The 27,389-nt window shown below is 39.5% G+C and overlaps 1 protein-coding gene across 1 annotated transcript in view; it reads right to left on the minus strand.

The window, feature by feature from the left end:
* Window positions 1–27,389, minus strand: part of ush2a (Usher syndrome 2A (autosomal recessive, mild)) — a 232,565-nt gene that overhangs the window by 107,970 nt on the left and 97,206 nt on the right. The window contains exons 31-46 of the mRNA XM_028606322.1: window positions 26,064–26,190; window positions 25,402–25,503; window positions 25,074–25,262; window positions 24,352–24,482; window positions 23,965–24,244; window positions 22,228–22,452; window positions 21,343–21,423; window positions 18,693–18,881; window positions 16,510–16,650; window positions 15,369–15,444; window positions 14,895–14,980; window positions 13,706–13,865; window positions 7,801–7,963; window positions 7,573–7,720; window positions 3,557–3,714; window positions 1,961–2,108 (exon numbers count right to left, since the gene is read on the minus strand). Coding sequence (XP_028462123.1) covers window positions 1,961–2,108; window positions 3,557–3,714; window positions 7,573–7,720; window positions 7,801–7,963; window positions 13,706–13,865; window positions 14,895–14,980; window positions 15,369–15,444; window positions 16,510–16,650; window positions 18,693–18,881; window positions 21,343–21,423; window positions 22,228–22,452; window positions 23,965–24,244; window positions 24,352–24,482; window positions 25,074–25,262; window positions 25,402–25,503; window positions 26,064–26,190 — 2,404 coding nt within the window. The remainder of the gene's footprint in view (window positions 1–1,960; window positions 2,109–3,556; window positions 3,715–7,572; window positions 7,721–7,800; window positions 7,964–13,705; window positions 13,866–14,894; window positions 14,981–15,368; window positions 15,445–16,509; window positions 16,651–18,692; window positions 18,882–21,342; window positions 21,424–22,227; window positions 22,453–23,964; window positions 24,245–24,351; window positions 24,483–25,073; window positions 25,263–25,401; window positions 25,504–26,063; window positions 26,191–27,389) is intronic.

Below are 27,389 nucleotides of genomic sequence, written 5' to 3' on the forward strand. Positions count from 1 at the left end.
ACTCGACATTAATAAAGCAGTAAACAACTATTTGCTATGTAAAGATATAGTGGAGTTAATGTTTGTTTGTTTGTGTCTTGTTTTTTTCATTGAGGCTGTTGTGTGTAACTTTAGACTTCTCTTTTGTGTAATTTTTTGTTCCTTTAATAATAAGTATTATAAGTACAGGACTTTTAAAGTAGTAAGTGTATTTTAAAAATCATTTATTAATCTATTACGAGTAGTTCTGTTCACCACAGCACTAAAGTTTTACTTTCCCAGAGACCTCCAGGTAAAGTTGTAAATTACCTGAGAATTAACACTGATCACAACAAATGTTTGTCATTCTAGTACTTTGAGTGTCGCTTTTTATGTGGTCAATCACAGCACAGTTTTCTGTGTCACAGAGTATATGGTCCTTATTCATGGCAGACATTTTGACTTATAATAGGAGGAAAATCACAGGAGAAAAAAACTATTAACGATGGCTCAGTTCCACTGTGTCCTAGTTAGCAATGTGAGCCATGCCAGTGAGCCAGAATGAACAATACCAGGTCCTAAAGGTAATGCAGTCATGGTTAATCTATCTATAAATTGCAGGAACGTCTGTCTGTCTGTGTCTGTGTGTCTGTTACGCGCATATCTCTCGAACCATCAGTCCAATGGATACCTTTTTTTTTATCAAACTTGACAGGTGTCTTGCTACAGATAAGAGTAAGTGTGGTGCCAAGTTTGACGTTATTTGGATTAGAAATACAAAAGATATTGTTAAATATATATCGGTAAAAGAAGCACACATTGACTTTTGCAGCTCTAGCCGCTGGCCACTCCCCCTCTCACACTGCACACTGACTGAGCACAGTGCAGGACCAGAGACAGAGAAGGTCGAAGAAAGCAGCGGAGCTTTGGCAGCTAAAATGTGATGCGTTATTAATTACAGATGCACTTTTCCTGTTATGACCAATTTGCCTGCTGTCTCCGTCAGTGACCATTTTTTAATACCTTTTATTGATATCTATATAGCTGTACATTTTCGTCATCTATACTGTTTCAGTATATTGAATACAGTGAATGTTAACAATTGCTTGCAAATGACAAGATTAAAGTTCTAATTACTGGAGCAAAGGCCCAAATTATACACAACTCTGCACTGACTTTGTGTGTCTTTTAATTGTGATCTGAAATGCTATGTCCATTCCTTTGCTGCCTGAAGTAAGTAAGAACAAAACTTTACAGATTCTGCTGGTTTTTGATGGACTAGTGCCTGAAAGCATTTCTGGCATGCTTTAAAGATAACAACTTGTCATGATGCTTTGACAGCACTGACCAGCATGAGTGAGACCTATAGAGAAGCAGCTATTACTCTTTACCTCTCTCTTTACTCTTTATTTTTTATGTCCACTATGCCTCCAGGGCAGCCTGACCTGAGAGTATTACAGTCTAGCAACAAGCAAAATGTCAAGACACACCTTTTTAGCATAGTTTTTGAGGTTTGAGTAATGATATGTTATGGTCTTATAAAACCACCAAGTCTCAAACTTAACAGCAGTGTGTATAATGAATAACTGGATGTGTAGTGAAGCCACACAGAAAAGGCGGCAGGTTTAGTAAGCATTTGAGGATGTCTTTAAGTCCTAATCTACATTTCTATCTGCCTGGTGAGCAAATGTGTGATGAATGCAGAATAATTTGAAAAGGCAGAATATGGTACTCTAAATATCAGTTGCTTGGTAAATATGTGACATTGTGTATTACCTGTGCATGTCTTTATGTATGTGTGCTGCCAGGTGTGTATGTTCAGGGTTACTGTTCATGTAGTGTCTGTATTTAGTGCGTGTGGGTGAGAGTGAGAGAGCAAGAGTGAGTGAGTGAGCAAGTGAGCAAGTGAGTGAGTGAGTGAGTGAGTGAGTGAGTGAGTGAGAGAGAGAGAGAGAGAGAGAGAGAGAGAGAGAGAGAGAGAGAGAGAGAGAGAATGTGTTACCTTTGCTTTTGTAGTACAGTGTGTAGCTGAGGTTCCCATTCGGTCTAGGTGGGGCTGTCCAGCGGGCTCGGAGTGATCGAGAGCTCTGATTGGTCAGTTCCAGCAGTAAAGGGCCTTCTGGGGCCATCTCTAAGGTACGCATCTCCACCTGATTTAAAGAAAAAAAGACAAACAAGCACACTTATGTTCAAATGCACAGAAGAACAAACATGTAGCATGTGCACCTACAACAATCTATATACACAGTATTGTACTCTTTTTTTAACTAAAGGTCTACTCACACTCATCCATCCAACTGTTATAGATGTAATTTTGAAATATAAAAAAAACATATAATAAAATATGTCCCCATTCGATAAGGGTAATCATTTTGACAAATTTCACTGATTGGATTTAAATATGTGTTACAATATAATAGTTTGAAATGAAACCACTCTACACATCTGGCCCATATTACTTCTACATCTAGTTTTCTATCTGTTTTTTTATTTCCCCTTCTCTATCTCTCCTGTCACATTCCTCTCTTTTCTCTCAATCCACTCACACTGCTCCTTCTCTCTTTCCACGATCACCCTGCTCTTTTGTCTGTCTCACGCCCCTGTTACCCTCTCCTCTGCTGTCTTTCACATCCTCACTTTCCACCTCATCTCTCAATTTGTTCTGACTATTTACTCTATCCTCATGATTTCACTCTTTTATCCCTAAACTCCATTCTTGCCTGACTCCTTTCTTCTCCTTTTCCCCTCCACCCTGTCATCTCCTCTTCTCCCCTTCATCCTGTTCTGACCCCTCCCCTTCCCACCTTCCTGTCCTCCTGTTTTGCTGGCTCAGCTATTCTCCTGGCGTTTGACTAAATATGGCGTCCGTATTGGAAAAATGCCCCAAAATATGGCCTGTCGTCACAGACATCGTTGAGCGTGGAGTGGCATTTGCTACCAAATGTCACTGTCGCCACGCCAACCTCGTTATTGAGCCGGGAGAATCGATCACCTTTATGACACTCAGTGACACACACGCACACACAGACACACTTACACATACACGCACACACATACACTTTGTAAAGTGTCTGAGTAGGCATTTCCATATGTGTACCCATGTTTCCATGTGGCTACTTACAGCGATAATCTGCATCATAAAAATATAAATTTTGCTGCTTTGACTGTTTAGTCTCACCAAATGTGATATGATTCATCCAGTAGAGAATTGTATGGAGCTTTTACTTTTGCTGCACTAAATGCTCTAAAAAGTGTTGTGTAGGTCTAGAGAAAAAAATGGTATATTGCAGAAGTAGAGTTTTATGTGTGTTTTTAGCAGTGTAAACTGCAGTTCATGTGAAAAAAATACTGTGCAGTAAGACACTAAGAAGTGAGCTCAGAAGTTCACAGAAAAAAGATGAGCTTTTGCAGAAACTGCAAGGACAAATATGTTTTAGTATTGCCAACACTGCTTGATTACCCAGTGGTCACTATGCAGAAAAACCACAGCAATGACTAATAAAGCATGCCTGTCTTAAATATGTCCCAAATGATCTTGCAGTGTATCCAATTAATCAATAAATTAATTAGTGTGTTATCCTGTAAGACGTTCACTGACCATTGGTCCCTTGCCACAGCCCTGTGCTGTACAGGCCTGCAGCCTGAGTAGGTGCCAGCTCCAAGGAGAGAGTCCCTCCACCACGAAGAACCTCTGGGAGGAACTGGAGTTTAAAATGAGAACTCCATCCAGCCAGAGACCATAACTGGTGATAATGCCTGTCAAAAGAACACATCTGATAATGACATGATGAAATGACATGCCACAGTAAGCTTGACATCTTAGCCAGGCCACTAATGACTGGAGCTTTCCTGAGTAACTGTAAACAAGTTTTAGTGTTTATTGTCCCTAAAGAAGTATAATGTATGCGAGTATGTCTGTACAGCACATAATTCACCTTGTAAACATAATCAATGTGTTGCATTCATTCCCTGCCCTGAATCACCTCGGTCAACACAACCTCATCACCCTAATTCTAATGCCCAACTACGAAACAAAACATTTGTAAATGGCCGAAGAAAATGTCCAAACATATTCAACATTCATTCATGTTTTAAAATCCATTCATTTAAACATGATGGTGTGATGGCATGACAACACATCTCTTTGCGTCTTTGTCTTAAAGTGTGTTACACATTTTTTTGGCATCATTTTCAGAATTTGTATTCTCAGTTGTCCACATATTTTCTTTTCTGACCCTAATCATGCACTGTTGCCAATGCTAACTTTATACATTGTAGGACTGTGTCCAGACAATGAGGAATTCAAACTGCAAAGTGACCTTTGCAATGTTGGGATGCAGTCTAGGTCATTGGATTAAAATGCAAATAAAAACGGATTTAGGGGCTCCAGACCTGCCAGTCATATGTGTCCTAGTGTGATTCAATGATGAAAACAGCACTGAAACGACAAATGTAACCATAGGCGTTGCGAGGATAAAGACCCTCTAAAGGACAGTAGTCCTGGAACGAACTGGCACACACAAATGTGGAATGTGGGTGCAAATAGGTGAGCACTCATCCACAGACACACACACACTGACACTCCCTACAGGCACACAAAGACAGACAGACACAGACACACACACACACACACACACACACACACAAAGATGAGAACTCACACGTGTTCATACACATACATACATGGGCACAATAATTACATTACATTACATCCACCTAATAAAAAAAAAAAAAAGAAACAGTACGGTGCCAAATGTGCTTTTCCTTAATAAAAATGCATACAGGGGGCTCAAAAGATCAGTGCTAAGAACTAAGAGTCTATTCTGCTTTAATCATGTGTGGGTTTTATTATTGCTTAATACAGATATACACACCTATCAGGGAAATGAAGACACAAAAACCCCATGGACGCCAACTACATCTGGGAAGCTCTTAATGTGGCCAATCACATGAGTGTGAGAGTGGATGTGTGTATATGTGTGCGGACGTCTCTGTGTGCTTGTGTGTGTGAATAAGCCCATATCAGTATAGGTTGTAATAAAGACAGGTTGGGAAATGAAGCAGCGAATGCATAACAGGCTTATTTCCCCTCTTTGTCTGCGTGTTGCCCCAACCTAATCCCCGAGAGGATTATCCCCCACAAATCCCTGCGGAATTGGGGAGAAGATGGGGAGAGAGAGACACAGAATCTCACTCCTTTGGAACCCATCACCATCAGGATCGTCATTGTTGCTGTCCATTTATGAAAAAAAGAGTGAATGAAAAAAAGAGGCACTGAGCCCTTCTTTAAGGAAAAATTAAAGCTTTTTAAGCATGAGATAATCGGGTAATCATGATTAAGTGTCTCCTTGTTATAAATTTCTGTCATCAGATGAGAAAAGCTTTAAGTAATTTATCCAGGCTAATATGCACACATATCACATGGTTTATGGTGCGAAATGCACTTATGTGGCATTAAGCGTAAAACACACACAATTCACATTACACACACACACACACACACACACACACACACACACACACACACACACACACACACACACACACACACACACACACACACACACACATTATGGAATTACACATACTAACGAGCATGGCAGTAACATTTGATAATATGTGGCGGTGCGTTGTATGTTAGAGACTGGGAAATGGGGTGGGAAATCATCACATGGTTTTCATCACTCAATTCATTGGGGTTCATAAGATGTGCATTTGTTAATATAGTTCTTTTTGATTCATGTTTGTGTTTTATTTGTAAAAGAAATCCACTATTTTAGGTATACCATGTGGTAGATCATGGTTATTTGAAGATGTATTGAACTATGCACTTTTAAGAGTTTTATTAAGACACAATTACTTGATGTATATGCTATGTAATGCTGTGATGACAGGAAATGAGGGAGAGAGAGAGAGAGAGAGAGAGAGAGAGAGAGAGAGAGAGATGAAACAACGGTCCCCAGCCGGACTCGATCTGGGGACTCTGCAGTTCAGTTTGAACCCCTAAGACAGTGTTTCTCAAATGGGGGTACGCGTACCCCTAGGGGTACTTTGGAGGACTGCAGGGGGTACATTAGATCTTTAGAAAATGTTTATTTAAAATATATCATTCATGCATAATTCCTAAAATAATGATACACTATGATAATGAATGCATTTAGCGATACATTCTAAATATTTGAAATAAATTGAAAGTATTTAAGTGTTTTTTTAAGTTACGATATCATTCTAAATCAGACACTGATGGCGGAGCGCTGTCTTGTGTCTCTTTATATAGCTAGGCATTTTGTTGCTACCGAAAATGTTTTGTGCTGGTCAGGGGGTACTTGAATAAAAAGATACTTTGATGGGGGTACATTATTGAAATAAGTTTGAGAACCACTGCCCTAAGATGTAAGGGTGTCCCATGTTTTATTACCTTTTGAAGATGTTTTTTTAAATGGTATCTGGTTTGTACATTTCTTCATTCTCTTTTGTCTTAGTTAATGTTTACATTAATGATAAACAATTGCAAACTGTAGTTTTCTTGGATGTTAAATGGGTTAGTAATATATATTTAAATATAGGTAAAAAACAGGTGTGGATTTTGAAACGTTTTGTAAGAGCAATATGTGGCTTTTCTTTTCTTTTTTACTGTTTAGACTGCAATATTGTGCAATATTTTGAGGTTTTGCAAATGTTAATGTAATACCTGTACTTCAGATAGTATACTGATTGATGATGCATCACTCCTAGCACTTTTTCAGAATGTACAGAAAATAGTTATGCACAAATAACTTTTCTTTTTTTATCTAGACAGTTCCAAGCCAGTAGCAGGATTTCAAATTCACATCTAATATACATCAAATACATCTTGTCCAGCTCTGTGCAATGGATTTTAATTGGCTGTAAATAAATTAAATGAAGGTAAGAAGAACAGAGAACACTAAGAGAAAAAGGCAATCACTGTGAGTCTATGTGCTTACAGCCTGCAGTTCTCTATTCAGTCAAAAGGGAGCACTTTTCATCCACTTAAAGGAGCTTGGTGAAGCACTGTCCTCTCATTCCCGCTCTCTGTTAGTCTCTGTCTCAAATTGTATATTCTCTCCCCTGTCTTTGTCTCTTTCCCCATTCTCTCCGAGTCCTTTATGCCCTCTCCTTTTGGTTTCTCTTCTAGTTTTCCTTTTCTCTAACTGTTTTATCTCTTGCATACTCATCTGATTCCCCTCGCACAAAAGGGGAAACCTTTACCTGTTTCATAGTCACACGTACGGGATACCTGTACAGTGGTATAGTTCTTGATATCTGTGATAGTCTGGGTGATGGTAAATACTAACACTGTGTATTCAAGTCCACAGTTCAACTAATGTTATCCTCATCATGATTCTTGTCAATGTTTCTCCTCTTCTAAATGTTTTATCTCTCACAAGTTTCAGATCACTTTCCTGTATTGAAGAAAATTCCATTTAAAAACTTTTTTAAAAAACAAAATCAAAGCTTTTAAGTATTTGAGGATATTTAGTTAAAATTTGACATTATTCTTTAACGTCACTGTTGATAAATGTTTATGTATATTTTAATGTTCTTGGCCATGTATCTGTCTGTATGTGCCAGATGAAGTGTATGTCCTCTCACCATTTGGAGTATCAGGAGGTGTCCAGCTGACGTTGAGTGCATGTGGGGACAGAGGTATGACCAGCGGTGCAGGAACATTCTCCGGGGTGCTCTCCTCAGTCTGAGCCATGCTGGGAGGGCTTAAGGTACACCCACCTCCTGTGCAGGCCTGATGTGAACACACACACATTAATGTGTTTATGAATGTGACAAATGAAAATCAAAAAGATTAAAGAGTAAGGGACTCACAACGAGTGTGATGGTGTAAGCTGTTCCAGGGGTTAAGTTGCGGAGTGTGTGGTCTTCAAAAAGTTCTGAGCTGTTATAGGCTAGCACAGGCACTGCACCATCATGTGACAGGAGGATGGAATAGAACTCCAAAACGCCATTCACCTGAGAGGGACGGGACCACCTTGAGAGGCAGAGATGGAAATAACAAAATACCTTTACTTTAGTACTGCACTTAAGTTCAGATTTTATTCCACTATATTTATTATAAAGCTGTCCTGTCAAGTTAATGTACAGATTAAAAATAATACTTAGAAATGATTCCCTCTTTTTATTAACAAAATTCCTCTGAAGAGACCAAAACTACAAATTTTTAAGTTTTTTTCTGTTTAACTACAGACTGTCTGATAGGTTATACCTTTCTATCACAGAACTCTATTGTTGAAAAACTATTAGAAACACATAAAATAGCCACACCACTACTTTCGTTGACAGTTTTCATCACTGTGGTGCACAAGGCCAATCCAGTTAAAATGTTGGATTGCACAGATGATTTAGAATTATGGCCTAAATTACCATAGGAATATTTCAATAGACATTTAAACATTTTGACATGTATTTATATACTAATATGTAATTCAAAAAGAACGGCCATTCTTTTTGAACACAGACGGCTTCAGTTAAATATACTGTATATTAAGATGTTACCAGGACTGCTTAAATTTAATTTGTTATAAGTTTCAACTGACTGTAGAATATCCTATTATTTCAACGATTGTGTGTCTATACTGACGGTTAAAATTTGATTAAAATAAGGTTGTGAAAGAGACAGAGCAACAATTTTAGTATCTGAGGGTTTCCTTGACAGTCCTTTTGTCCTATGACTGCATGTGTATTGCACAAACGTGTGTGCTTTCTATCATTGTATTTCTTTCTGCAAGTAGAGATGGAAACACAATGCAGATAGCTAAGGTTTCTCAGACACGACCCAGAAGCCTATATACTGTACACACAGTTTACTTTTTCGGATAAGTGTCTCCTTTTCTATATTTAGAACAGGAAGGTCATCCCCAACAGAGAGAGAGAGAGAGAGAGAGAGAGAGAGAGAGAGAGAGAGAGAGATGATAAGAGACAGTATGTATAAATAGAAACTTCTTGACTATCCATTACAAAATGTGAAAGAGAGGGCACTCCGGACCTAATCTTAGCTTTGCATACTAAACTGCAAAGAACAACATTTAGATCTTTTTTTGTTTTGTTTGATTTATTAATACTAAACTGTGAATGCATTTTTTAAATATTCTAATAATGGACTGTAGGAGCTGCTGAATGTGTCTTAATGATCAACATCTTTCCACTGTACTTTTTAATGTGATGTGATTTCTGCCAGTTGATAATGTTGGAGAGATATTCAAGCTATGATGAAATAATTTAGTATTAAAGGTTGTGCAGCCATGAGAAACTTCTAATGTTTCTAAGAGAGCAGGTTTGTTTATTTCAATTCATCCTACCTTTGTAAAATACAGTGATGCACTAATACTGTATTGAAACACAGTGTGTAAATCACTGGATTTACATACAAATGATGGAACCTGATGCACTACAAAATCCAAAGTATCTGATAGCCCAAGACTTTAAGAATGACAAAACAGTAATAAAAAATTCCTAAATAAGGGTGCATTAAACGTAGAATATGTAACTTTCTGCCGCTAGGGGTCTCTCAACCAAAACAATGGACGGTAAAACTGGACTTCTGTTGACGTTGGGAAGTTGCATGGAATTATGGGAGTTTTTAGTGTTAAACACCTTTGCTGCCGGTTAGAATGCATCAGTTCACGGACGAGTTTACCCATTCAAGTTTATTCACGTTACGTTTAGTAACGTTTATTCATGTTATTGTAATACAATAGCTGCAGTTTCCCCACCATAATTACGTTTTTCTTGATTAGATTTTTATTTGTAGCTGACCATTTAGCTAGTGAGTCAGCAAGCTAACAGTAGCCAGCAGCTAAAACACAAAATATTTCACTATCAATGTCACCTTTTGGATGGTTTCAACACCGGGGCGGACGGGGTTTGTTGAAACGCTAGCTAGCTACTAAACGAGGCTGAGAGACGGGTGTGGGTGGGGATTCTCGGGTAAATCTCTGCGACAGTGAGCCAGGACGTCCGATGCCTGTTGTGCAGCAGCAGAACATCTCCCAGCTGACCGGAATTATCTCCCCTTCACTTTTTAGTAGTCTTAACTTTTTGTTTTGGTGCTTAACCCAGGCGGGTTTTTTTTGGCGGGTTAATTTAGCTAACGGCGCAAAGACAGCTAAACGCGAAGGGGGGCGAAATTCGGCAGGGAGGAGATTTTCGGCACATACACCGGTAGCGCTACGGAGATGTAGCTACCGCTATGGATGGCCGCTGTTGTGGCTCGGTGCTGGGTCTGTTTCCCGAAGTTTAATTAAACTGCCGTTAGCGTCGTAAGCACCGGGCACTGGAGATAAGTTCTGGCCGGGGGTTGCTGTAATGAAAGTAGCTGGCTGATAGCTGACTGGGGGCTAACGGTAACTAGCTAGCTATATGTCCCGGGGCTGTTGTCAGCTGTCATCCCGACTGAGTCTCTCTGCGCCGGGGGAGTGAGGCAGACAGACCGGGGTGTGCTAGCTGGCTAAATTAGCATTAGATTAATCGTCTATCTACAGCTAACGTTAACATTACTAGTGAAGTTATTCGTGGGTTAGCTCAGTCCTGTTAGCTGTGGTCGAAACAGTCATACTAAAAATAATTGTATTAGTGTGTTGAACGATGTTGTAACCTCATAATGTTACCAAAAAATTTCTAATAGTTACCCACAAAGCTTTAGCATCAACGTTAGCACATTGTAGTAACGTTAAGCTGGTATCGATATTGAACTTACAAAATAGATAAGGTCTCTGTTGTATTATTGTGATCAAAAGTGGGATGTAATTAATCACAAAATGATGCTGTATGGCAAAAAAAAGCAGTATTACGGTTACAAGTATTTTTTTTTTGTGACATTGTATGATTTACAATTACTCCTGAACGTATCATCTTGGTGCCAGTGTTCTGACGGAAGTTAGATTAACTGGAGGGTGAAAGGTTATATGACGCCACTGACGGGCAACTAAAGGAAACGTGCCGTGTCTGAAAATAAAATAACTGATTTCTCTGGGTTTGACATTTGGTGGAAACATTTGGGATAGTGTAAGAACACAACTCATAAAAATATATAACATAGGAATTGTCGGTTTTAGACATTTTAAAGCAGAAATGTTACATATTGTACCTTTAAAACATTTTTTATAAATAGTTCTGCAATTTTTTAAAATCCCTGGGAGTAACCCAACCCTCCTGGTATGGTAGCAGAGGGAGGCCATTTTAAAAAGTGATGGATTCCTTTCTTGGTTCCTCCCATTAAAAGCCAGTTTTTGAATGACTGATGAGTGTGTGTTAGCACACAATTAGCCATTGTGGCTAATCTATCACATTTATTATAAGATTGATATGCTGTCGATTGGCAGTGTGATGTATGTCCACTTTTGAAAAACTAAATCAAAGGGGAGTTGTAATAATCTGTATCATAATTCACTGCGGTAATGGTTTTAGAAAACCATTGGTTTTCCAAGTGTGCTTTGAAATTAGTGTGAAACAGACGGGGGCTTTCTCAGAACGTTAAATTAAAAAAAACAATGTGCTTGAGATGCAATAGAGTTAAATTCTGCATCATAATACATATGAAGTGTCAACCTGTCTCCTGCACCTTCCCTCCATCCCATCTTTCCTGCTGTTCTTTACATTGCACAATCAACAAAACAACATTGGAGCCATCAAATAATTAGTGACAACACATTAAGGTATTGAAGATAGAAAGACTTTAGGAGTAAAAGAAAACAAGCTCAGTTAAACCAGAAATAATTGTTTCATTTAGCTAGGTATAGTGAAGATTACCGCTGTCCTTAACCTGCCATGTGTCCCATCAGGTTTTCTATGTTTTTGTGACTGTAGACATGTCTCACAGTGTTGGTATTTCTGCAGCTGTCTGCTTGTGTTGTGTGTGTGTGTATGAATATGTTTGTGTCAGGTAGTGTTAGGTAAGGTCAGGGAATAAATCTGCTGATATTGTTTTGTTCACATCCTGCAGCCTACCTCAACCTTTCTCACAATCTCTTACCCCCCCTCGCTCTCTCTCTCACTCTGTCGCTCTCTCCTTTTAAACATTTCTTCCATTTCTCTCTGTTCTTTCCATAAAAACTCACAATTTATCTTCCTCTCTTTTCTCCCTCGTCCTCTCTCTTTCTCTCTCTGTCTTTCTCAGCTTTTCTCACAGACACAATAGAGAGGTATTGACAAAGTATGATCTCTCAACCTCTGCCTATTACCAATGTGCTAACAAGGCAATACGTAGCCTTCCCACACTTGGTGAATATATAGCTGAAACACATTGTAAAGGCTAAGGCTATGATACATATCCCTGCTCTACAGAGAGCAGTACTCTCATGGATGATATATTACACCTAGTAATTTGTTTTTTGTGCTGTCAACTGTCTATAGACTACAGATAAAAAAAGCGTGTTACTTTGTATGGCATGACAGGCCAAAATCACTTTTTGTTAAAGAATATTTTGTTGTCAACAAGTTTTTATTTCCAAAATTATCTTACTTAATAAATCTTACTATCTTTAGTAATATGCATTTTTCAAACATGAGTTTACTTCCATATGTTAGTTCTCTTTCAGCATTGTTTTTGCTTTAGATGTCTATTTTTCCCTACTGTTCCTATTTCCTCCCATGATAGATTGCATATCTTTAACACACATTCAATTTAGGATCAATCCTGATGTCTGGTAAATTAGAGGGAATCAGTGCATGTCTTCTGAATCATACATCAGGTATTATCAATTGTTCTTTTTCCCAAATTATTCTGAACAAATTTTAAGAGAAGGAAAAGTACTCATGAATGAGGCCCAACAGTGCAATGCCTCTTTGTCAATAAAACCACTCTGACAGTACATTCAGGCAGATATGCTTGTGTATATGTTTGTGCACTGCTTATCCAAGATTATCGAAGCATTACCAAGATCACCACATCTTAACCACACACACTCGCCATTAACCTCTGACTGTGTGCTTTCACCCTTTGTCCATTGTTTAACTACAGTATGTGTGGATATGCCTGTGTGTGTGTGTGTGTGTGTGTGTGTGTGTGTGTGTGCGTGCATGTGTGATTGTGTGTATATGAGTGGCTCTGTGCCGTCCTGCCGTGAGTCCCACTGTAAGTGACAGTCAGAACACTAATGGCTTTCACAGAGATTGACTCATACTCACACACAAAAAAAACAGGGACATATGCACATGAACATGATGGAAAAAGTGCAGGGATCTATCTTCTCCTCCGTCCTCTCCCTCTAGAGGTGAAAGGTCAAGTGCAGAAGAATATTCTGCATGGTAAACACAACCGTAGAAGGTCACTGGCTCCGTCTCACCCTGTCTCTCTCTTTCTCTCTCCTTGTATTTTACACAGACACAACATGTGAAATACAAATGAAAAGCTATCATATTCCTTGAATAACGTATTCTTACCTTGTCCTTTTCAGTGATGCTGAAACAGTTAACACTCACTGTCTATCTTTCATTTGTGAGTAAATGCTTTGTTAAAAACAAAAGTGACATACATGCTTACACTGTATTTCAGTCAGATTCACCTGACACACACACACACACACACACACACACACACACACACACACACACACACACACACACACACACACACACACACACACACACACACAGTTCCAGAAACTGAAATGGCTTTAGTGAACTGTACATATACTGTATATTGAATGAAACACCTAATGTGTTAAGGGTGTGTGTGTGTGTGTGTGTGTGTGTGTGTGTGTGTGTGTGCACTTACTCCACCAGAATAGTCCGTGAGTCAAGCAGGGTAAGAGTTGGTGCATGTAGAGGCCCCGGAGGAAGCTGAGAGGTCAGCATAGTAACTTGTGAACTGTTGGTGCAGCCCACTGAAGTGCATGCAGTCAGTACTAAGACATGGGGGGAATACACACCAAGACCTGAAACCCACACACATACAGCAGGAGACAGAGAAGCATACAAATCAAACCACAATGATGGCTCAGTACAGTCTATGGCTCAAAACCTTTAATTACAACATAAACCAAAATTGCTCATTATTGTGAGATGATTTAATCGTAATTTAACCCAATCCCTGAATTTTGCCTCTTTTTTACAGAATCATTGCTGTATACTCCCTCTCCCCTTTTAACTGCGTTTCTTAGATTGTTGTTTCTCTTTCAGTGTCCATCTTTGCCTCAAAACTGCTCTCCATCTGTCTCACTGTGGCAATCTCACTCTCTGTAACACAATCTATTCTTGCACATATTGTATAATTGCTGCCTCTATAATCCTTATAATCACTGTGGACATCAGACACTGCATTATTAACCCAGCATGGATGATATGTGCTCTCATGCATTCATTAACTTAAAAAGACAGACACATACACTGTTGTGCAGTGTGATGTTTCGCTAACCATGTGTATATGTGTAAAAACAAATGCCAGATATTATGACTCTCCTGTTTGTGAGTCTGTGTACATCCCTGCATACTGTATTTCTGCATATGTTCCATTGAGAGTGTGTCTTCTATGTGCATATGTGTGTGTGTGTGTGTGTGTGTGTGTGTGTGTGTGTGTGTGTGTGTCTATTCACTCATATCCTGGTGCAGCAGTCTAGTCTCAGTGGTGTGAAATGTTTTTCATACCTTCTTTAAGTCTCTTTAATGAAAGCTTTCAAAGCAAATTATGTGTATGCATGTGCACCAATGTTTAGTGTTCTTTGTTTCTCCGCTGCTTTATTTTCACGTGCGTGTGTTTAGCGCTCTTTTTCAAAGTGCTATTCCCTTGGTAAGAGACGCTCTTTCCTCTTTTAAATGCTAATCCCCCACTCCATTTTGCTTTCCTTCACTCATCCCTTTCTCTTTACTCTGAGGCCCCATCCCTCCACAGTCACATCTATGCTGCGACACACACACACACACACACACACACACACACAATCTCTCTCTCTCTCTCTCCTCTTTACCAGTGATGTTGTGTTGTCTGTCTTCCCCCCTGTAGACCATTTGGTTGTTGTGATAGAGGAGGTACTCTGTAATTCCTCCATTGGGCCTATCATTGTAACAAAAAAGTTTATATTATTTTGATGTTAATCTCTCTGTTGTGTTCAATTAGGGCATCTTTATTCAAGGTGAAAACATATATATGCTGAATAAAAGGTGATATAGTATCGTACAACATTATGTTTGTTTTATGTTTTTTTGGTTTACTAAAATACATATCTTTACTAGACTGCTGTTTTTTCATATTCTCTTGAAGTAGTAGGTCAGACATGTATAATAACATAATGTCAATTAGTTAAGGCTTTATGACAGAAGATCAGGTGTGTACTTACTTCATGTAGCAACTTACAACTTGCACATAAACAAAATAACGCTGACCAACACAATAAGTGGTTTAGGTGTGAGAAAGGTAGGTAAGACTGTGTATTGTGTATTACCTTGCTGGAGGTTCCCAGGTAACATAGAGGGCTGAGGGGGATGAGACTGTGGCTGGAGGAGAGACAGCATCTGGAGCTGAAATTGTTCAATATACAAAAATGCAACATATATTATCAACTTTCAAATATTACTATATTAAAAGCATATACCTTACACTAAACAATGAAATAAACTATGGTGAGTCACAATTTTATCCAGGTCAACATTGCTTTATGTTATGAAAATCTGACTTTTCATTTCACATGGTGCTAGACATTGACACAGCTTTGGACAACTGTTCAAAACACTGCAGAGACTGGAGAAGAACATTCTATGTTTTTATGCTCCTTGATCTAGTGAAGATGGTGAAAATAATGTCCCCGTGATCACAGAGTAAAAATGTGTCTATATGAGGTTTTGTGAGTTAAAAATAGTGAAAAATAGACTTATAGACGGCAAAATAGAGTTATAAATAAGTTATTTCTCCAGTCTCCCTAACATGGTTCAGTGTCTTAACTCTGCGTTCAGTAAGAGTCAATACAGTAATCTTTTCTTTTTTTTTTTTTTTTTTTACTTCAGATTGATTTTAGCTGACCCCTGCCGTCACATTATCTCCCCAACAAGGCCAGTTAGTCCAACACAGATTAATGTAGCGACTAACATATGAAGAAAAATCTCTCTTTTCCTCTTCCACTTCTTCTTTCCTTATACATGTAATCTTCCCTCCATGACCTCCCAGATAAGAAAAATGTTACTCTGTACAATCTGCCTTTCACTCACTTACAAAGTGCTTCATTCTCTTATCATTTTGTGTCTTGCCCTATGCAGCCATCTTACTTCCTCTTCTCCCTGTCCTGCTCCGTGCTTCATTTATTCCATTCTGACATTTTTCTGTCTTTTCTTCCCTCTCTTCTTAAGAGCTAAACATCACTGAGGAGACAGGATACAAATGTCTGAGTGTGTTTAGAAGTGTGTCTGTTTCCAGAAGCAGAAACAGTCATAAATCAATGCTACTGGTAAAGGATAGAATGCAGAGCAATTGTATTCATATAGCATTCTTCAGAAATGAAGCAATTCAAAGTCCTTTAAAAAAAGGCAGAAGTTCTCTTCATGTATGTGTATATATGTGTATGTGTTTGTGCTTGTGCTTTACAGCCTTACCTTCCTCCGGGGTTGTGAAGCTCAATCCCAAATCATTATCATCACCATTGTCATTATGAAGACTCTCAGTGCAGCCAACAGGACTACAGGCACTTACGGTGATAATGTATCGAGTGGATGGAGTGAGACTCGGCAGCACACCTGGAGAAGAGGAGAACATGAACATGTCAGGCAGGGAGTGAGTCAGAGAAAACTGGCAAAGGGAATTTTGTTAAAAAAAATAAAATAAAACTTCACTAACATCGGCTTGAATTTTGCTAACTCAGACTGCTAAAGCCTCATAATAGCTTCGGCTGAACTTAAAAATGCATTTATGCAACATACATAAGGGCATGTGAGTACTGTTTTAAATAGACTTGGAAAAAAGGAACTTATCTATTAACACCCCTTTGTACCAACCCCGCCTTACCTGGCAACATGCCTTTTCTGTCTCCTTTTAGTGTGTGCTAAAGATTGATACTAAAGTATGTATCAATCTTCTTCAATAGTGCAATTTAAATGCTTAACTTGTTTCTCTGTGCCACTGTTGCTGAGCAAACTTGATGGCTTTGGCACACAAGGAGAGCCTATTCTAATTGTAAAGCTACAGTTGTCTCTCTCTGATGTTTTTTGTCCTAGCCGTCTGCCCTCTCCACTCCTTTCCGTATATCCTAAGTCACTCTTTTACATTCCCTCTCCTCTTTTCCAACCCCTCCAACCCTCTTCACCCTCTGTGTCCAGTCATCCTCTTTCTCTCTCTGTTACCCATGTCTTTTAATTCAATTAGGGGCCAGGGCCCCACTCCGCTGCCATTACACCCTCATTTGCTTTCTGTGTTTTTTAGCCGTTGGTGTAATTCTGCAGTCAGGTGTCGAGGCCATCATAAATTAACAAGAAGCCTTATCACGGTGGAGTTAATGTCTGGCAAAGAGAGCACCGAGAGAGACACTGAGAAAGACGGAGACTGAGAGCTCATCTTCATATTTGCCTGGAGACATAGTAGAGTGGATGAGAGGAGGGACGAATAGCAGCAGCGGACGCAGACATCATCATCATCATAAAAGTGAAGTGACGAAAGATCGAAAAGTGAGCAAGAGAGAGAGAGAGAAGGAGCGATGCAAGGGTATGACATCATTGGGGTAGTCCTGAGTGTCTTGTTCCAAATGGAGACAGTCTCTTAAAGCTGGGGACTTGCCAAGGGGACATTAACAGGGTTGCCTGGGACAGTGTGAGTGTGTGTTTGTATTAAAGACAGAAGAAAAGTGAGTGAAAAAGGCAGTGTGAATGTGTTTTCACCAAGGGCCAAAATGCCCTTACAGGTGTCACTAGAAGGTGGCAGGAAACCAGCTACAATAAGTTAAAAGGACAACAGCTGCAAGTTAAGTTAAATCATAATAATAATCTAAATCATAAATTATCCATGGTTCACATCATGCTACTTGTGGTATTTCAGTCATCTTTTCATAAAATGGTTACCTCTGCTTTAATTTACTTTGTTGGGACCCTCCTACAGTAAAGTGCTGTGTCTCAAATTGTACACATCTGTAGTTGCACTTGCTATTTTGAGCACACGTTCACATTGACGAAGTATGGCCAAATGCAGTGCACTACAAGTACCCGGATGCAGCACTTAAAATGGTCAAAATGCTGAGTGTGGAACGCTGGACACTACTTACACTCAACGGTCGCCATCTTTGCTACGGGAGTGGAAGCTACAGGACCACCAACGTATTCTCAGACTTGTGAATATGGCGGGCGAGGAAGCTGCAGCGGTTGCGATTGAAGCCGCAAAACTCAACTATACCAATGTCATTTATACATGTTTTTTTTTTACCACCATACTGTAGTCAGATTGTGAGAATACAAGCCTGTATATATTTTGTCGGGCGACAATAGGTGATGGTAATGCTCTGCTCGGCTGCAATTTACCATTAAAATGAAAAAGAAAAGAAGAGTAATTTCTGGTCAGTGCATAACGGTGCGCAATTCGAGACAACACTACCCTGTCAAAATGTGCGCACTATATAAGTACATATACAGTGTACTACATGGGTCTTTAATGTGTACAGTGTACTCACGGAATTATCCAAATCGTGACCCACCCCATGTCTTTGGAACCCTTGTTCCATATCTCCATGGACTATATATATTAAATATATCAATTGCATGTCAAGATATCTATCAAAACTTAACATGTGTTTTACCTGTGAAATTTCCATTAGCCAGGTATATGGCTTTGATAGGTGGTACCTCTGGCTGATCTCTATTGTAGGCCTTCAGCTCATATCTGTCAATCGGCCCTCTGATGACCCCAGTGGGTGGCACCCAGCTCACCTTGGCATTGAAGCCATTCAAGCTCTGCACTGTGGTAGGAGGTGGTACAGACATAGGTACTACAGAGAGAGAGAGAGAGAGAGAGAGAGAGAGAGAGAGAGAGAGAGAGAGAGAGAGAGAGAGAGGCAAAATGAGTGAGATAAGACTGTGAAGGGAAGAAAACTTTCCGTGGATCAAGACAGGGAAAGAAATAAATAATTGTAAGCAGCTGAATAAATACATGAGTAAATACAAAAAGTACAAGAAAGAAATTAGGTCAGGCCGAACAAATGTCAAAAGAATGATATATCAAATAAAAGAAAAAAGAGAAAAAATAAAAGAGAAAAAGCAAAACAACAGGTCGAGAGCACATGAGGTTAAAGAAAAAGCATCCCCCATCTCTCTGTGTTTTAATAGGCCCAGTAAATCATACCTCACCATTAGCATAAATAGTATTTATGAGAGTAGTAACTTTTTCAGCACTGATTTAATACAGCCAGCCATTCATTCTGGGCTATATTTCACAGCAATCAGCCTCCCTCCTTCTCTGTAGCACTCCCCTTCTTTTTCACTCTGACACCCTCCGTAGTTCAGGACGGTCCAGCTCCTTTCCCCTCTCCCTCCCGTCCTCTCCATCTATCTCACTGCTTCACAACCACTTCCATTTTTTGTTTCCATTGATCCTTCCATCTTCCTTTGCATCCGTTTCCCGTTTCATCTTACAAATTGTTTATAAATGCTTAGAAATTCATGTTCCCGTTAGGCCTGTCACAATAACAAATTTTGCTGGACGATAAATTGTCCCAGAAATTATTGCAATAAACGATAATATTGTCATTCTGAGACCATTTTCATCTAATATAATGATAATGGCATAATAATACAGTTACACCTTTTCAAAGATCAATAAACTTTTATTTCTAAAGAATATTTAACACTATATTTAAATATCCACAATATGTCTTTGATCTCCTTTAGTATGTTGTCTTTCACGCTGTTGTACAGTTGTGGCATTGCTGTCTGTGACACGTAAGTTCTCCCAGGTAATTCGTACTAGCTGTCAAATGTTTGCAGCATTCGTCGAGTGTTTGTGCGACTACAGACTCTGTACTACATTTAACAATTATTTATTAAACATATATATAATATATAAATATATAATTAATAAATTATATCTATCTATATCTATGTGGCTATCTGCCACATGGCGAGTAAAAGTTTGTACCAAGATAGTTCTGTTTTTCAGTCTTCATTTTGGCGAAGGTGCAGCTACTTTCTTCTGCTCATCTGCAGGTTGGAACTTCGCCGGTGCGCAAAATTATGAATCCCACTATGGCCACGCCAAGACCCGCCCTACAAAGCAGCTTGATTGGTTGGGGTTATGCATTTCACCTCGAGTGGTTAAGGTTAGGATAGCCGATTGGTCAGGGAATAGGACCTGTACAAATCAGGTTAGGTTGCCTTGCGTAAGCATGGACGCCTGGCCAATAGTAGCTATTGAAGGGCGGGTCTTGGCGTGGCCATAGTGGGAAAAAAAGGATTGCCGCCGGGGCGGGCCGACACACGCACACACACAAACACTGGCGCACACACCAGACAACAGCCACCACGTCACTTCTGTTTACTGATAGCTAGCGTTTAGCCTCTCTGCTAGCACCTTTCCTCTCAGTCCTCCATCCTTCTTCCCTCAGTTCTTAATGTTTTAGCACTTCCCCCTCACTCTCCTTCATTCCTCTGTCTGGTCATAGCATGGTATACTGAGACCTACCAGTGTATCGTTCACTACTAACGAGCAGCTTTATATTACACACGGGACCACACAGGCCATTCTGGGTTAACAGCCTTTTACTGGGATGCCCTTTATAGAGGCTTTATCAATCTCTCATACCGTCTGGCACATGTAATATCACTGGCTTTGGATAAGTCTCACATACTGTATATAATATAGTCATGGTTTAAGAAGGAAGAGAAACACTATAGAACAAAGTCAACGAGAGGGAATATTTACTCCTTGTTGAACGTGCCAAAATGCTTCTGAGTAAAAGATGTTTCAGCTGCAGTAAATCAGGGCAAAATCATACATTTGTTTGTGATGTAAATTAAATTCTAATTCCAAGACAGATTACACAGCAGATTAAACAAACAAACATATACACATGTATAACATACATGTAAGTAAAGAGGAACACACACACACACACACACACACACACACACACACACACAAACAAACACAAACAAACACACAGTCTCACACAGTCTCACACACACAAGCTGATGCCTGAGATTTGGAATACTTAAGGGGCTTATCACCCCCCTTATATTATTAGAGTGTATCAGATGGAGGTTAGATAGAAATAAACAATGATACTGTAGGAGATCTTGTGTACAATGTGTACTGCAATTACTCCTGTAGGGACATACATAAGTGTATGTGTGTATTACTGTTATGATATCATCAAATCTGGCTGGAAACACATTGGTCTGATAACACATAGAAACGCACACCAACTACTGCCAGCAAGATGAGAGAGGTTTTACCTTTGCTTTGGCTGCGTCCTCTTTGCCAAGGTCCTGCGGCCCAACCTCCTGCAGCCAAGGCCACCAACCTGTACAAGTACTCTTGAAAGGTGTGTGTTTTTGCACATAGGAGGAAGGGTTAAGGATGCACATGGGGCAGGGGAGAAACAGATTAAAAAAAGAAAAAAGAAAAAAAAGCTCTCAAAAGATGCATCACATGTTCTCTGTATCACCTAAAATCAGCCTGAGTGACGAATTATGACGAGTAATATTTATTTTGCATATTCAGTAGTTAATAATACTTCTAAGTATTTGCTAAAAAAACTTAAATATGCTTAATCTTTATCTGTTGCAACTATCTAAAACTGTGAGTTATCAATATGACTAAAATTCAATTGGTTAGAGAATTATAATGTTCGGTACTTTTTAATTAATGGAAAATATATGTGTGTGTCTGTGTGTGGGTGTGTGTGTGTTTGTGTGCATGGAAAAAAATAGGGGACATTTACTAATTACAGCATCTATATAGTTTAATGTGATGCAATCACCTCTGTGTCAAAATGTTAAAGCATAGCAAAGAAAATTGGACTTCCGTACACCGTTAGCACTTGGAATGAAATTATCACTTTGGCAAACCCCTCTTCATCTAAAGAACTGATGGGTAGAGATTGTGCTGTGTTGCGATTTAAATATTTTTGATATTACAATGCTGTTTTTTAATTGACTGTTGCAACTGGAGTATCAATGCTATGTTCTTCGTACTGTATTGTTTGTTTGATGTCTGAAGAAAGTCTATCACTAAAATGTTGTTACTTTAAAAACAAAGTTAGTGTTGACAGAGTTCCAAACTTTCTTTTCAGGTGCTGTGTTAGTGTAGTTATGTAAATGTACACTGTGCATTGTTACCAGTGAAAGGCTGTAGGCTATGATCTGTGGCTTGTGTCTTCTTCCCACTATACACCAAAACTGAATCGTTTCCTCTGCAGTTGTACCGGCTTTCACTGGAGGGACAGCCGTCTAAGTAGACTCTTACAGAACGGCGGGAGGCAACAGAGAGATTTACACTTTGACCGACAGGAGGGTTTGATTCATCCCTTCGTATGGTAAGGCCCCTTATGCAACCTCCTAGGCCTGCGAAAGAGGAAAGGAGAAGAGAAAGAGAGTAAAAGAAGGAGAGGAATAGGAGGAGAAAAAAGAGGAGGAAAGAACATAGGAGAAAGGGAGGGAGAATGTGAGAAGAGTACATCTTTATGAAAACTTTGTGAAATAATGACCTCCACTTTACATTTTAAATTGTTTAAATAAGTAATGCTGCAAGCAAATACCAGCATAATCCCTATGACTCCTGGTTGATACATTTATTGGCGCCCTGGCCAGATAGTGGATCAGGAAAGTTACGGTGGTAGCAAAGGCGACCTGCAAGTACCTATACTTTCAGTTGTTTAACTCCATAGAAACCCCAAAACAAGGAGGCCACAAACAAGCAAATGCCATGTGTAACCCATTTAGCTACACACTGAACACTTCTTCTTGGTTGAACACCTGCCATTTAGATCGTGTAAAAGCATTTTTTCATGACACATGGGGGGTGGCACGAGCACTAATCATTTCACTGTGTAGGGAATTGGCAAATTGGTGGAAGGGGAAAGGGGAGGGGGGCTGAAACAGACTCTGTGTTGAGAACTAAAAGTAGGCTAGATAGTAGAAGTTCACGAAAGCAATCCAACTTGGAAAAAAAAAGACAATGCTGCTCTGCCAAATGTCTTCAAAGGAATGAAACGTTGACAATAAAGAACAGTGATTTAATAGTGATAAAGGGATGGTGCACTCCCAGCCCGGTGGGCAGTTGTATCCGTGCTAATGGCTCCTATAGTGTAGTGGTCTTTGCTCCAGTCTGGCACCGGACACCCTGTGATGCCATCCAGCTTGGCACGCTATTTAGAATTCACAAGGAGGAGCGACGGGCGCGGGCGCATGCATGGGATGCGCGTGTGTGTGTGTGTGTGTCCTACCAAAGCAGATAATTAGCTCCACACACAGTTCATTATAGGTTAAGTATTAAATATATTTGGAATATCCATTGAAATATTCACATTTTACATGAAAAAAGTTACTCGCAGATGTGTCCAGTTGGGGACGTCGCATAGCGTGCTGGGGTACATTTTCACATATTTTATATACAAGTGGACACCTGAGTATTACCCCCATATTGAAATAGACCCAAAACATGCTTTTAGGGATAATGTAGTCAAATATAGTGATAGTATAGTATTTTCTGTCTTTAAAACACTACTAATCGATTAAAGGTTAAGGCTGGTGATAGTCTGTATTTTTCAATCAATAAATCCCATTAAAGACCCAAACCACAGCCTGATAAATCTTCTTCCTCCAAAAACACATCAATGAGCAACATGATGATAGGAAGTGTAGCTAGTAGTACACAGGTCATACTGTACATACTACAGGTAGCTACAGTGCATGTAAATATGTAAGTCAAGGTGCATTAATTTACTACAAATTGTTTTAAGACAGACTTGAAAAATGTAAAATTGATTCTTTAACCCCCAAGGAAGGGGGTCTCGCCCAGCGTGTAATTCAATGTAGAACCGCCACTGTGTAAAAGTACTGACACTGCATTCTCACCATGTTTGTGACTTTTGCTGTCCAGAGCAGGATGTGTAAGCTCCATGGGCACGCCCCCCAAGTATAATGGCGAATCAACTCTCAGCCTCACTGCTCCTCCCACTCCCCTTGTCTCTTCTGCCCAGTCATTGACTGCAGCAGAAATGAGCGAGCCACGTTTTGCCAAAGAAAGCTGTTTCCAGTCTCCATCACAGTAGCTAAGCCCCACCCACATGCTGAGTTCAGTCACGTGACCTTCAGAGGCAAGAATGAAGGACAAGAGACCGGCTTCCAGCTCCACCTAAAAATAAACACCAATAAACAAAAAACCTCAAGTTAAAGTCATGTATTTCTAAAGTTTTATTTGAGTACTTCAACGATAGTCTTAAATGTGTCTGTGCTTCTTACCAGCATGTAGTCTTCCGTTTGTGTGTTGTATGTAAAGATCAAAAGTGCATTGAGCTGGTCTGTTCTGAAATCCATAGAAATGTCAAAGTCCTGTCCTCCACTGAAAACATCTTTGCCCATCTCCAAGTAACCTGAAACAAGGAGGAAATAAAAGCCCAAAACATTCCACAACAACATTTTATTGAGGGCTAAATATAGAAGGAAACTTCTTTCGGTATATTGGGAACCTGCGAAGATGGTCTGTACCCTTTTTTCAAATATGAAGTTTCAGTCACATTTAAAATGTTTTTCTTTTCTTTTTTTCAAAATAAAAGACTGGATAAGCAGGCAGCAATAATGGAGGAAATGTACACTGATGAACCGGATCTTTAACACAGAAAGCAATTAACTTATCTTATTATTATTAACTTATCAGCAGCAAGCATCTTATTAAGATATACAATGCTGCCAGTGTATTAGGGACACTAGAAATCCACTTGAAGTTGTATCTGAACATAGCTTGTTCATGAAAATAGACACTCCAGAAAACTTTTCTCTGCAATGCTATTCCATGTTTCTATATCGCAGTATGAAGTATTGTTCAACAATGTACGCTATCATTTCACTCTTAATGGGGATACATCTCTGTGGCATGTAGCTATGTTAGTGTCCATTTTGCTTGTGAAACAAGTAAATTAACAAAGAATAATCACAACCACTTGTTATCCACAAAAGATACTAACCATGACCGAGAAAATGGGCTCCATCCACAGTTTGAATAGGGCATCCCTCCCAGCTTTCATACACTGCCACCTTCTTTGTGGCTTTTGTCCAATCCAGAGATTTCCACTCCTCTGAGGGACCGTCAGTCACCTTAAAACTCACGTCTCTGAGGCAACCAGAGAAACCCTGTCGCACTAGTCGAGCATCACCTGATAAGAATAAATAAAAACTTGAAAAACTTTCACTCCTCCAACTTCTTCACTGCTTCCAAACTGCTATAATATTGTTAGAAATGATAAACAATGTAATATATTAATGATTTAAGAGAGTAGGTGACAACGGACTTACCTAAATCCTCTCTTAGCAAAGTAAAGTCTTCAGGCAGCCCTCCAATAAACATCCCTGTGTTCTCACCAATAATGGTGCTGCCACTGAAAGCTGACGCATTTCCTGGTGGTGGTGTGGAGGTAGGATGGTGGTGTTACACATAAATGTGGTAGGGCAAAGCAAAAGTGTGGAGTTAAGTGATGATAAGAGTAAATATAAAAGCACAGCATTCAGAGAACAAAAAGAGATGAAAATAAAGGGAAGGACAAGAGAGAGAGAGAGAGACAGAGAGAGAGAGAGAGAGCAGAGGAGTGAGACTAAGTAAGGGAAGGGTTATGCTCATGCAGTTTCTGAAAAAAGAAAATGTTACTTGAAAACACATCTGAGAACAACTGAGGAACAGTGTGTTTCTGTGTATGTGAAGAAGTATTTTTCTCATCAGACACAGATTGGCTAGGATTAACCTGGCTAATACCACCAATGCAGAGCTCGTGATTTACATACAGAAAAACACACATACGTGTACATACATAAATACATGTCAGTCTCACACGTTTCACATTCAAGCACAGGTGCATACTCTCACATGTATAGACAAGCAAAAATACACTCGCATTTACATTCACACTCCTACACACTTAGCAGATACACACAGTGGTCAGTATAAATATGAGAAGAGTTACCTCTGTATTGATTGTTTACAACGATTGTTCCCACGGCCCCTCGCCTTGTTGCTATGATGCTGTGCCATTGTCCATCATTGTAGCCGCGCCCTCCATCACCCTGTACACTCACAGCCACTGCTGAGCCCTACACACACAAACGCATGAACACACAAACTCACAATACGGCAAGAATGTAAACACACATTCATTAATGGTGTTGTGAAGACATCCTCTGACCATAGGTCTCGCAACAATGTGTCTTACAGTATTCGCTAAAGTAAATTTGTGACCTCTGGCTTTTTTTTAACCCTTTATTTTCATTTTCTTAAAGACAGCAAACATGCACAATGACACCAAGAAATTAACTATACATGTAAGTGTCTAAATATATCTTCTAAGCAGTACCATTATACATGCTACATTAAGCTAAATACTTGAATAAAAAAAAAAAGTGTGTAACTTGTGCAATCAAACACGCTTATTTTGTAACATTTAAAATGATCGCTTCTTTATCCCTGTGTTGTGTGGACAAGGTTAGACATTAAGGATAGATGACACACATACACACACCACCCTCAAAAGGACATGAACATGCACATATAAACATCAAAGTGTTGTTACGGGGCTTTTTGCTACCTATTAAGTATGACATCATTGTTGTGATCAGCTTTTAGCAAGTGGGCAAAGAGTAATGTAGTAAAAAAAGAGTAACAGGTACATGCGCACTCACACAAACACACAACACACAGATGCACACTCAGTGATGAAGATTTAATGATGAGATCAATAAATGTATGAATGCCAGAGTATATCAGCCTTTGACATATTTACTACCATTGCTAGACAGCTCTACTTAACAAGACAACATGGGAGGAGTCTCTCTATGGCTTTCTGTCTCTCTCACTCTCTCTCGTACGCATAAACACAAGCACACCCATTTGGATCCCTTGTTTGGGAGACACTGGCAGTTGAAGCAAGTAACACTCAACTCTCCCAGAAACTTCTACAGAGGTGTGCATGAGCAAGGCATTTAGAACATAAGTGCTGGGCAGAAACTGCCTGAGCATAGCCCCCTTCTCACGTACACATGCTCTCTCTTACACACTCTCACTCTCTCTCTCTCACACACACACACACACACACACGCACACGCACACGCACACGCACACGCACACACACACAGTGGTAGTGTCATTCCTGTAGCTTGCACTTGAGTTGTACAACACTCAACTGAGGTGTACACCTCACGTGTGTTCGCTGTTGTGTGTATGTACATGTATTTGTGTGTGTTATTGTGCATGTGGATATATACTGTAAGAGACAGAATTAACAAAAATCTGTGTA

This window comes from Perca flavescens, chromosome 1 (genome assembly GCF_004354835.1).
Source record: "Perca flavescens isolate YP-PL-M2 chromosome 1, PFLA_1.0, whole genome shotgun sequence".
NCBI classification, from domain to species: domain Eukaryota; kingdom Metazoa; phylum Chordata; class Actinopteri; order Perciformes; family Percidae; genus Perca; species Perca flavescens.